Raw genomic sequence first — 12,541 nt, 5'->3', positions numbered from 1 at the left:
AAGGCATACTGTCCTTAATCTTCCCCAACATTATTTATTCACTGTTGTTCTTTTTTCGCAACTACCCTATACACATTCTCTTTACAACATCAAGGCAATTTAATACTTTCATCATCGGTTGTTTGAAATGCTCTATTTCATTCTCTCTGCCTATTCAAATCCTATTTATTCTGATCTCTTATTATTTCCTCCACTTAATATGGGTCTCTAGTTATTGCATTTAAGTATATCTTTAATCCATTAGAACTGCATTGTTTAATGTGCCAGCCATGTGTGGTTAATTAATTACAATTAAATAAAATTTAAAACCCAGTTCTTCAGTTGCAGTGGCCACATTTCAAGTGCTCAATAGCCACATGTGACTAGGACCTTCAGTAACGAACAGTACAAACACAGATCATTTCCATCACCACAGAAAGTTCTACTGGAGAGCACTGCTCTAGAACAAAGCTTTACAGTCTATGCCCTGTGGCATATTCATGTGCTGCAGATGGATTCTCAAAGGACTCTGGGACATTTTGTAGTTTGCTGGGTCCACACGTTTGGAACCCATATGCAACTTTATATTTGTAAAGGAAACCCTGCATCTGTTCACCCTCTCTTCTAAACGCTAGGTAGTAATCTGATGTGAACTGAGCTTTGGAAAGAATTATGATCAATATATCTTCAAATACTGTTTCTACCCTATTTTCTCCTCTCATTCTGGGACTCCAATTAGGCATACATTAGACGTTTTATCTGTGTCCTGCTCTTCTATTTTGCTTTTTAATTTTTTTCTCTCTCTTTTCTCTCCAGTTTGGATATTTTTTTAACGCTCCATCTTCAAGTCCACTTATCCTACTTAATGCTGTGTCTGGTTTTCTACCAACCACATCTAACAAGGTCTTAATTTTAGATAATGTTTTTACAGTTCTGGAAAAACATTGTCTTTTTGTTCTATGTCATCGATTCTAATTCTCTGTTGGAATTCTCCATTTTTTCATATATTTTGACTATCTTTTCCTCCAATTAATTTGATAAGTTAATTTCTTTTGATTCCTTGCCAGTAAATTTCAATATCTGGATCATTTGTGGGTCTCCCTCTATTGTTAAATGTTTTCTCTTTATTAAAGAACAAATCATCTTGCCGTTTCTCATGTCCAGTGTAGTTTATTTCATGCTGGATATTGTACATAAAGGAACTCTAGAAGCTAACAGATGACCTCTTCCAGCAAGAAGAGTTCTCCTTTTCACTGTTAGGCAGACACAGTGAAAGACTGATAACCTCAATACAATCAAGGAATGAGCTGTTTCAGAGCTGGGTTGCACTTTTCATTAACTCACATTTGACTTCCGCTTTTTACCTTTTCCTAAGGTGTGTTCCTTCTAAGCTTTCAACTGAGAGCTTTGTAGGGATCTCTATCACCTCTGGCCTAAAATCTGGGGGATTCAGTCTGTTTTTCAGGGGTTTTCACACTGTGTTCTGTGATCACCCACCCCACTTTATTTCCAAATATGGCAAATACCTTGAAAAAAAAGACCAGCCATGTGTCTGAGGCAGGTCCCACTTCTCAAGTGGAATCAAGGTGGTTTTAGTCTATTGTATTAAGGCTCCCTACCCCCCACATAACTACAAAATCCAGAGTGTGTGTCCTAGGTAAAAATAACTGCATTTAGGACTCCTGAAGTTTCCAATTTGTTGACAGCCCCTCAAGACACCCAAACACTTTGGTGGTTTCTCTGTTCCTCAACAGAGTTCCTTTACATGGGCCAACACCAATCCTCAGCTCATATTCAAAAGTAGCAACAAATCCCAGGGAAGAAAATAGCTGACAATAGACTTCTCCCATCAGAAGGATGTTATCCTGTCCCGATTTTTAATTTTTTTAAAATTATTTGATTATATAGCTCTCCTATATCTTTAAAATATATTTTTCCCAACTTATCTGCCTTTTATTGTTTTGCTGTTGTAGCGACAATGGTGTTCTACCATGATGTACTATATCCTCAGTAAAAAAAGAAGTCTCCACGTCACTACTTGATTCTGTTCCTTCCTTATCTGACAGCATTTTATTTTCTCCTCAGAGTTACATTTTGAAAGTTGCATTTTTTTCTGTTATCCCTCATTTTTCCATAGCTTGAGGAACAGTAGAGGTAGAAGTTGAACTCATCTGAGGAGACAGGTAGTCTATGAAAATTTCTGGGTTCTGCACCCTAGGAGTTTATTAGGTATTGTATATACCAAAGGAAGTTTCACTTCATCTCATTAGGGAGTGTATTTCAATCAAGTGGAAGGAAAACATTTGGATAATTTCCCCAATTCAGTAGGTAGAACTAGAGCCTTTATTTCTCTCAGTGTGTAAATCCCAGGGTTCATTTTCCACATTTTGTCTATAGTTCTCTTCCATTGCCACTTCTACTATTTCTCTAACGAATAAGAAATTCTACAGGACATTGGTCTGGGCGAAGATTTCTTGAGTAATACCCCACAGGCAGTACCAACTAGAGCAAAAATGGAGAAACGGGATCACATCAAGTTAAAAATCTTCTGCACAGCAAAAGAAACAGTGAACAAAGTGAAGAGACAACCTACAGAAGGAGAGAAAATATTTGTAAACTATCCCCCTTCACTGGTCATCAGAGGAATCCAAAATAAAAAACTACAGTGATATATCATCTCACCCCAGTTAATTGGCTTATCTCCAAAAGATAGGCAATAACAAATGCTGTCAAAAATGTGGAGAAAAGGGAACCCTCGTACACTGTTGGTGGGAATGTAAGTCAATAAAACCACTATGGAGGAAAGTTTGGAGGTTCCTCAAAAACCTAAAAATAGAGCTACTATACAATCCAGCAATCCCACTGCTGGGTATATACCCAAAAGAAAGGAACTAATACATCAAAGAGATATCTGCACTGCCATGTTTACTGCAGCACTGTTCACAATAGCCAAGACTTGGAAACAACCTAAGTGTCCATCAACTGAAGAATGGATAAAAAAATGTAGGCCACCTGTAATCCCAACACTCTGGGAAGCTGAGGTGGGTGGATTTCTTGAGCCCAGGAACCCATGAACAGGCTGGGAAACATAGTGAAACTCCATCTCTAGAAAAAAATACAAAAAATTAGTCGAGCATGGTGGTACACACCTGTGGTCTCAGCTACTTGGGAGGCTGAGGTGGGACCAGTTGAGCTTGAGAGTTCAAGGCTTCACTGAGCCATGATTGCGCCACTGCATGCCAGCCTGGGTGACAGAGTGAGAATCTGTCTCCAAAAAAAAAAAAAAAAAGTGGTTCATATAAAAAATGGAGTAAAAAAAAAGAATGAAAAAAAATAAAAATAAAAAGATCCTGTCATTTGCAACAACATGCATTGAACTGGAGGACATTATGTTAAGTGAAATAAGCCAGGCACAAAAAGATAAACTTCCCATGTTCTCACTCATTTGTGGGAGCTAAAAATTAAAAACCTGAAATCATGGAGACAGAGTAGAATGATGGTTACCACAGGCTGGGAAAGGCATAAGGTTGGGAAGAGTGAGGATAGTTAATGGGTACAAAAATATAGATAGAATGAATAAAATATAGTATTTCATAGCACAACAGGGTGACTACATTCAACAATAATTTATTATACATTTTTATAGAGTATAATTGGAATGTTCATAACATAAAGAAATGATAAATACTTGAAGTCATGGATATCCCATATAGCCTGATGTGATTATTACACATTCTATGCCTGTTATCAAAATATCTCATGTACCCATAATATACACACCTATTAGGTACCCATAAGAATTTTTAAAAATAAATAAATAAAGTGCTTGGAAATTGGGGTAAGAAAGTGGCAGAAAACATTCGCTAAAGGGTCCTAACAAAATCAACAAAATAATGAAGGTTCAGGAAGAACCTTCTGGTTTCCTTTGTGGGAAATTTATTTGACCATCATAAACAAGATTCCTGATACACTACAGTAGGAAATAAAAGTTCAGGACCTAAAATGAGTGTGTTCATGAACCATTTCCAAATTGGTTTCATAGACTTTTGTGATCATAGGAGCATCTATTTCTATTTAAGAATGAGGAAACTAAAATCTGAGTTAATTTACTCCGTATAATAATGACATGGATATTTCATAAGTAAGTACATCAAAATTCTAAGTTCTCTAATATTTTCTACCTTTAAATGCTCATTTCAGGATATTTCCAGTGTAGATCACATATTCTTTCTGTGACTAAAAACCACTATATGACAAAAGAGCAAAAGTAACAGAGTAATAAGGTAATCAGCTGCTAAACTACTTTTCCATAGGAACTTTGGTAGTAAATATTGGCAGCATTTTTTGTTGTTCCAACAAATACTCTACATGGCTATGGTTCAGTTGTATACCTGGTTAAACTAATCATTTTCATACTTCATTTTATAAAGAGTATCGTAAAACATAAGCAATGCTTTCCTTTCTTGATTGCCATTTGTTAATAGATTCAGAGCTGTATATACTAAGCCAGCTCTACTGTTAAGTAATGGAAGCAATGTAATTATAACCTCATTAGTATTTAACCATGGTTTTCCAAACTGTTATAAAATATTTCATGGTAGTTATGAGATCTTGGGTAAGTTGCCTTCTTACAATTTTGGTTTCCACATCTGTAAATGAGACTGCATTAGATGATCTCTGTTCTATTTCCCAAAAGTTTCTGAATTCGTCTATACATTTTGTAGTAATTAGTTGAGCCTTAACATTTTCTTTAAAAAAAAAAAAACTATCATTTCTCAGATAGTTTTTTTCATTTTGATTTAATTTTAAGAAAATCCAATTGGACTGTTTATAACACCAAGGATAAAATGCTTGAGAGAATGGATACCCCATTCTCCATGATGTGATTATTATGCAATGCATGCTTATTCATGTATCCCATAAATATATACACCTACTATTACCCACAGAAGTTACAAACAACAAAATTTAAAATAATAAAAGTAAATAAAAGAAAAGAAAACTCTAAGCCCTTTCCTGGTAATATTTAACGTACTTCACTGTCAGTGATTTTTCCTTATGTGATGTCTTACATTCTTTTTTTTTTTCAGATAGAGTCTCATTTTGTCGCCCAGGCTGGAGTGAAGCGGTGTGATCTCCACCTCCCAGGTTCAAGCGATTCTCTTGCCTCAGCTTCCCAAGTAGCTGGGATTACAGGTGCATGCCACCATGCCCGGCTAATTTCTGTATTTTTAGTAGAGATGGGGTTTCACCATGTTGGCCAGGCTGGTCTCAAACTATTGATCTCAAGTGATCTGCCTGCCTTGGCTTCCCAAAGTGCTGGGATTACAGGCGTGAGCCACCATGTCTGACCCACTTTCTTATTCTATTTGAAATAGAGACAGAGAAATTGAGTCCCCCAAAATATGACTTATTTTTAAATCAAAATATTAAAGTTTGTCAGTATCCCTAGCAAGAAAAAAAATGTTTTGATATGTTACATTTCTATTTCTACCCAAGTCCAAAGGATAGATTTTAAAAATCTTACCCCTTGATTGCAAATACTTATATTAATATGACAAAGAATGGACAAATCTTATTCACAGAAAAATTTTATGAAACTCAATGTATTCCACAAGCATTAATTGCTAACAATTACTAATAACCAATAGAAAGAAAAGGTATTAATGAATAAACTAAATGGGTGTAGGGTATGTAGATGAAACAGGTATTAACTAAAAGCTTTGCTAATTTGAACTAAATTTCCAAATGAAAAAATAAAGGGCATACAAATTACTGTTCTCTTTTTTGTTGTATCAAGATGAATATTTGACAATTTAAGGATGATTATGTTTATATAAAAATCTTATTTAATGAATTAATGAATTCCCAACCATACAATAGTGTCTGGATCATAGTAGATACCCAATAAAAGTATGTTAAACAAATGAGTTAAAGCCAAATTTCCTTTTGAAAAATAAGGCCAATAAAAATTGCTTGAAAACCCATTATTGATTACTTATAGGCACAGATGTTTCATATGAGGACAGGAAAACTTAGTTCAAACTAAATGAAGAAAGAACAGGAACAGTTCTAGTCAAGAGCAATGTAAAATGCTCTCAGCTCAATCTACAATTAATTATATTCTGCATTACATCTTCAGACAGAGGCAATTTTAAAGTCACATATCTTGAGATTCAGTTTAAGATACAGAAATGTAAATGAGAAAGACTTATCTTCTTTATTTTCCACATCACTCATTCAACAGATATTTATTCAACACTTACAATAGCAACTGCTTATTCCTTTCCCTTTTTTAGGTCCAGTGATTAAGCAAACCAGAAACAGATTAGTCAAGACTGTATAAAAGGAAAGTCACTGTATGCCAACTGTCATAACTCATTTTCCATTTAATTCCTATTGTGTCATGTACAATGTTTACAATATTTACAATACCCAGCTCAGCCGTAAATGTATTTATTTCTTCTAAAAATAAAACAGTGTTTGCTATTTTCATGCCATGCACTAAATTGTACCTTAATTTTTTTCTCTTGCATTGACTTACAGATGCGTTCTCTTAGGGGTTTTATCGAATTATTCACTTGTGTGGGGGACCTATGCCAAAAAAAAAAAAAAAAAAAAAATTTATTGCTTTGTTTGGAATGTTTGTTTCCCTCCCAAATTCATGGTGAAACTTAATTCCCAATACAATATAGTTTTTCCTCAACTTATGATGGGGTTACCTCCAGATAAACTCATCACAAATTGAAAATACCATTAAGTCAAAAGTGCATTTAATACACCCAATCCACCGAATACCATAGCTTAGCCTAGCCTATCTTAAACATGGAATTAACTGGAATTAGTACATTGCAATATCTGTTGGGCAAAATCATCAGGAAACACAGTAGAGTATCCGTTGTTTACCATCATGATCATGTGGCTGAGTACTGTGGTTCACTGCTGCTTCCCAGAATCATGAGAGAATATTGGTCCGCATATTGCTAGCTCAGGAAAAGATCCAAATTCAAAATTAGAGGCCCAGTTTCTACTGAGTGTGTACAACTTTCACACAGTTGTAAAGTTGTGTGAACGTAAATCACAAGTCAAACCATCATCAGTTTGGGACCATCCATGGTGTTAAGAGGTGGGGCCTCAGGGTGATTAAATCATGAACAGGATCAATGCCCTTATGAAAGGGTTTGTGGGAGCAATTTTGCCCTTCAGTCTTCCCAACCACGTGAAAACCCAGCAAGAAAATACCATCTATGGTGCAGAGGCCCGCATCAGACACCAAATCTGCTGGTGCCTTGATCTTAGACTTCTAGACTCCAGAACTATGGGAAACAAATTTCAGTTATTTACAAATTATCTAGTCTGGAGTGTTTTGTTATAACAGCCTGAACAGATGAAGACACTTACAAACCAAAGTGGCTTTTAAACTACTATCTGCCCCTCCTCTACTCAAAAGCACAGTTATAGGATAAAGGACAACTAAATCTACTTGTTTATAATACAGCCATGTGCTGCATAACAACATTTTGGTCAACAACATGCCACATATTTGACAGTGATGCCATAACATTATAATGAAGGTCAAAAACTCCTATCACGTAAATACTTACTTTATGTTACTATTTCCTTATACTATTTAGTACAATAACATACTGTACAGGTTTGTAGCCTAGGTGTGTAATAGGCTCTACCATCTAGGTTTGTGTAAGTACACTCTATAATGTTCACACGACAAAACTACCTAATGATGCCTTTATCAGAATGTATCCCCATCATTAAACAGTGCATAACTGTACTTTATAGAAGTGTCAGTATTTCTATTCTGAGAATCCTAAATAGTAATGGTTTGCTTAGTTACTTAATCCAGTAACTAAACGTTTCATGAGCTTCTACTATTTGTAAGGCACTATTCAAGATATTGTGAAGAATAGAAAGTTGACTCATTTATTGACCCTATATTCAGGCATCCTGAAGTCTAAGTAAGGAACATAAGAAATCCACATAACTGAAATTCAAAATAGTGCAGGAATTCAAAAGAGAAAAACATAGAAATAGGAAGGTCAGAGAAGGTAAAATGGAGGAGACCCACCCTATAGTTTTGGATTCAGACCAACTTGAACACCTTAATAAATTAATCCCTTTTGGCTTAACAGAGCCAAAGTTAGAACCCCCTTGACTCAAATGACTACTAAGCAAGAATAAAAGATTGGCTACCCTAAGAAAGAATAGTTGACAACCTTAAATTGATATACCTCATTGTCCTAATTTTATCATTTCAGTGTAGACCACTGAAAATTTACTTTACCACAGACCAGTGTGCACAATGACAATTAGAAATGTGAATGCAGAATCCAAACTGTAAACAATAGCAATGTGTTCAGTGACATGATTAAGTATAGAAAACCTTTTCTTTTCTTTCTTTTTTTTTTTTTTTTAAAGAGAACAGGGTCTTGCTCTGTCGCCCAGGAGAGAGTGCAGTGGTGCAATCATAGTTCACTGTGGCTTCGAGCAATCCTGGGCTCCCAAGTAGCTGGGACTACAGGCATGCACCACCTCAGGCTCCCAAGTAGCTGGGACTACAAGCATGCACCACCACACTGGATAATTCTTTTTTATTTTTGCAGAGATAGGATAATGAGGCATAGGAGAGAGTACATGAAGCAATCATGAAGCCAGATTTCAATAAAATAGCTCCAGTAGAAAATAGAAGAGATCAAACAGTAGGATAATTTTGCGACAATTCTCTACAGTGTACTAAATACAATTTAAAATGGTTGTTCTAAAAATTTTAATGTTTCTCAAATTGAACGTCCACTTAATTAAAAATACCAACAACCTATTCAATGACTGACCTAATCATTAAAACTGGAGAGCATCTGCTATAGATGAAACTGCATCACCCATATGTGTGTGTGTGTGTGTGTGTGTGTGTGTGTATATTATACATATATTATACACATACATATAGAAGCCTTAACTCCCAAATGTGACTGTATTTGGAGATAGGGCTTTTAGGAGGTAATTCAGATTAAATGAGGTCACATGGGTGGGATCCGAATCTAATAGGACTGATGGCCTTATAAGAAGACGACAAAGAGATCTCTCTCCATGTGCTTCTACTAAGGAAGGACATGTAAGCACACAGCAAAAAGGCAGCCATCTGCAACCCAAGGGGAAAGCCCTCACCAGTCCTGACCATGCTGGCCTCCTGATCTCCAGCTTCCAGCCCAAAGAGAAAATAGGTTTCTGTTATTTAAGCTACCCAGTCTATAGTATTTTGTTATGCCAGCCTGAGTAGACGAAGACAGCATCAATGTCTTATACATAATACCAGCATTAATTTGGTAAATATCTTTCTTCATAATTTGAGGGAGAAACAGGAGCTGTCAATTCCAGTGTAAGTTTGGTGTATGTGCTCTCTCTTATTCTAGGCAGACTAGCAGTCCTGAGAGCATAGGCCTCAGGCTTTAGGAAAGACACCCTTGCTAATTGCTAACATACCTTATTTGGGCAAATTACTTAATCTCTCTCAAGTCTCTAATTCTTCACTTATAAAGTGGAGCCTCTAATTCTTCACTTAAGAACATGGTGGTTGGGAAGGCTAAAATAATTTAACTGAAAACATTTAGCAAAATTCTTGACACATAGCAAAGGAAAGAAATATTTTCAAAGCAAAACAAGAACTAAAAACAACATTGAAACCAAAGACATCTCTCATGCTGTACTCTCATAAAATACTACTTCTTTTATATATAACCTCTTTGAATTCAAATGTTCAATCTCTCTTTAATTAACTTTTATTTTCTTTCTTCACAATTTCTGTAGTTTCTAAGTTTCCTACCATAAGCATACATTTCTTTTATAATTCTCCAGGGTTAACATTTATAATACAATAACTTCCACATTACTTACCTAAAAAGTGTAAGAATAGAAGTTCCATTATGATGAATTGTGTTTTCCTCATCATATAAAAGCTCTGCTTTGTTTTTGGTAGGAGCACTAGCTGCTTCTTCATCCAAAAGAACTAATAAGGTTTTCACAGTATCTCTGCCACAGTATGCAGTGCCATGGTTTATGGCATGAGATTTTGGCTAAGAAAAAAAATAATTTTAAGTAAATGTAATAATCACCCCAGCTGGGTGAATGGCCATACTTTTCAATTCCCTGTGGCACTGGCCTCTTTCATCTGTTGTTAAAGTAATAAAACACCAGCTATAAGAAGTGGCTGTAAGGCATGTGACCATTTTTCCTTAAGCCATGCTATAATCAACTTTACCAATTCCAGATGCACAAAAATAATATCATCAGAAGAAGACATTAGGTTCTGGTCAAAATAACATTAGGCTTTGAGTCAGAAAAATTTAGCCACTATCTAGCTATGTGACATCACCCCATGGCTCAACATCTCTATTTTTTCTCTCTCATGCCAAAGAAGTACGAGGTTCTGGCCATCTGAATACAGGCCCCATGGATGACTATAAAGATCAAATGCAAAAATGAAAAGCTAGTTGACATTCATTCATTCAATGATCATTGATAAGTATATATTATGTCCCAAGCACTGTGTTTAAAGCTAAGGCTCCAAAGGTGACAACCACTGCCTTCAAGAAACCCATAGTTTCCTTGATAAGATAAATAAGTAACTGACAATTGCATTACAGAATGCTAAGTGCTATTTCTAACAAGTGTATGCACAGTGCAGTAGGAGTACAAAAGAAGTGACCAATGTACCCTGGCATCAAAGATGATTCCATAGAGGAGGAGGCACTCAGAGGAAGAAGAGAGCATGGTACTTTCAGGGACCAGGTAGCATGGCATGGTTGAAGAAGAAGGTAAAAGGGAGGAAGTAATATGAGATGAGCCTGGAAAACTTTGTATATCATGCCAAGAAGTTATAAGCCAGTCTGTTACAGAGGAAAAATCTCTTGCTTTATTAAGCAAGGAAGTAAAATGATCCTATTTAGATTTTAAAGAATCAACGATGGCAATGTGTAAAATATATTGTGAGATATGAATGTTATCAAATCTGGAGACAGGTCACAAATTAAAGACTATAGTAGACCAGTTTAGAAGTAGAGAGTTCTGAACTAAGATAGTAGTAATAGAGATAAAGCGGATTAAAAAGGGAAAGTTGAAAAAAACTTCACGACTAGATAGAATAAAATAAAATACATAATAATAAAATATTATCTATAGATACATGTAAGCAAAAACTCTGAAGGCATTTCTGGCTGGATTTGATACCAACTTCTTAGTTATATATCCTGTATAGCTCTGGAGAAGGTGCTTGACCTCTCTACTTAAACTCCCTGATGAAATAGAGGCAATGATAATGCCTAACCCAGAGGGTTGGTGGACATTATACCTAGATATCAAAGCTACATATTCTGGGACATCTGTTGGAAGCTGTGCCAGTTTCTTCGGCTTTCATCAGTATCGTCTTGGCCTTCTTTCTCTCTTGGCAGACTTGGGCTACCAGGTGAACTATAATGTATATAGATCCACTGGAATTATAACAAATTGCCTATCACAATCTGGTGCTTCACACATATTTTTCATTAGTACCAGAGAATTCCGTATTGCTTAATAGTAACTTCATGAGTACTATTTGATCATATTTTTCAAAGATCTCTGATTTGGTTGAAAACACGAAATTAAGAACAAGATTTTTGGTATCTTTATTTCTTCTGCCAAGAAATGGAAGCAATTGATGTTAATTATTTGAGCTGAAAGATCCTGATTGATATTTATAGTAATAACCTGGTTGTCATTTGAGCTAAACTATTCACCAGGAAGTGTTAACACCCATGAAACACACAGGGCAACAACCCTGAATCTACCCCACCTTCAAAGTAAATCTAAAAACAAGCATTGTTATAGAAAAATAGCTAAAAGTGGTCCTAGAGGGCTGTGAGTGAATGAATGAATGAATGATAAATAATAAAAATTAAGCAAAAGTCTTTCTTCATACACAGGCTAACATAATCACACCTAATAAAAAGGGGCTGTCAGAAAAATTGAAGAAACTGCAATAAAAGAACTATACTACTCTAAAATTCTGTTCTAAAAACATAGTAGTCAATTTCTCTTATAATTCTGTGGGTTAGAATCTATTCTATTTAATTATCTGTATAAAAAAATTAAGAATAAGTAAATGTTCTGGGAACATATGGTTTAAAAATTGCCAGGTACAGGTTTCAGTAGGCTGAGAATAGAGGTAGAAAATAAGAGACAGAGATTTATAAAAGAAAAGTAAACTGCTGAATGGAAGCAATTTCTAACAGGACTGCTGTCCTAATACAAGGCTTAGTATTAAAGTCAGAAACAGAAAAAAAAGGCTCTTATTTTATGTCTGAGTAAATGGGAAAGTAATTGTTTATAAGAATATTTAGGCCAGGCATGGTGGCTCACGCCTGTAATCCCAGCACTTTGGGAGGCTGAGGTGGGCAGATCATGAGGTCAGGAGTTTGAGAGTAGCCTGGCCAACATAGTGAAACCCCATCTCTACTAAAAATACAAAAAATTAGCCGGGTATGGTGGCAGGCGCCTGTAATTCCAGCTACTCCGG

At 35.7% G+C, this 12,541-nt stretch overlaps 1 protein-coding gene across 2 annotated transcripts in view; it reads right to left on the bottom strand.

Moving 5' to 3' along the window:
• PARPBP (PARP1 binding protein) overlaps nt 1–12,541 on the bottom strand; it is a 64,275-nt gene that overhangs the window by 7,800 nt on the left and 43,934 nt on the right. For both annotated transcript variants that reach the window (XM_025402927.1, XM_025402926.1), the window contains exons 8-9: nt 9,886–10,064; nt 6,495–6,573 (exon numbers count right to left, since the gene is read on the bottom strand). In XM_025402927.1, the coding sequence (XP_025258712.1) occupies nt 6,495–6,573; nt 9,886–10,064 (258 nt within the window). The remainder of the gene's footprint in view (nt 1–6,494; nt 6,574–9,885; nt 10,065–12,541) is intronic.

Source organism: Theropithecus gelada, chromosome 11 (genome assembly GCF_003255815.1).
Source record: "Theropithecus gelada isolate Dixy chromosome 11, Tgel_1.0, whole genome shotgun sequence".
Lineage (NCBI taxonomy): Eukaryota > Metazoa > Chordata > Mammalia > Primates > Cercopithecidae > Theropithecus > Theropithecus gelada.
Note: the sequence above shows the minus strand (reverse complement) of the source record. Positions and strands in the feature narration are given on the sequence as shown.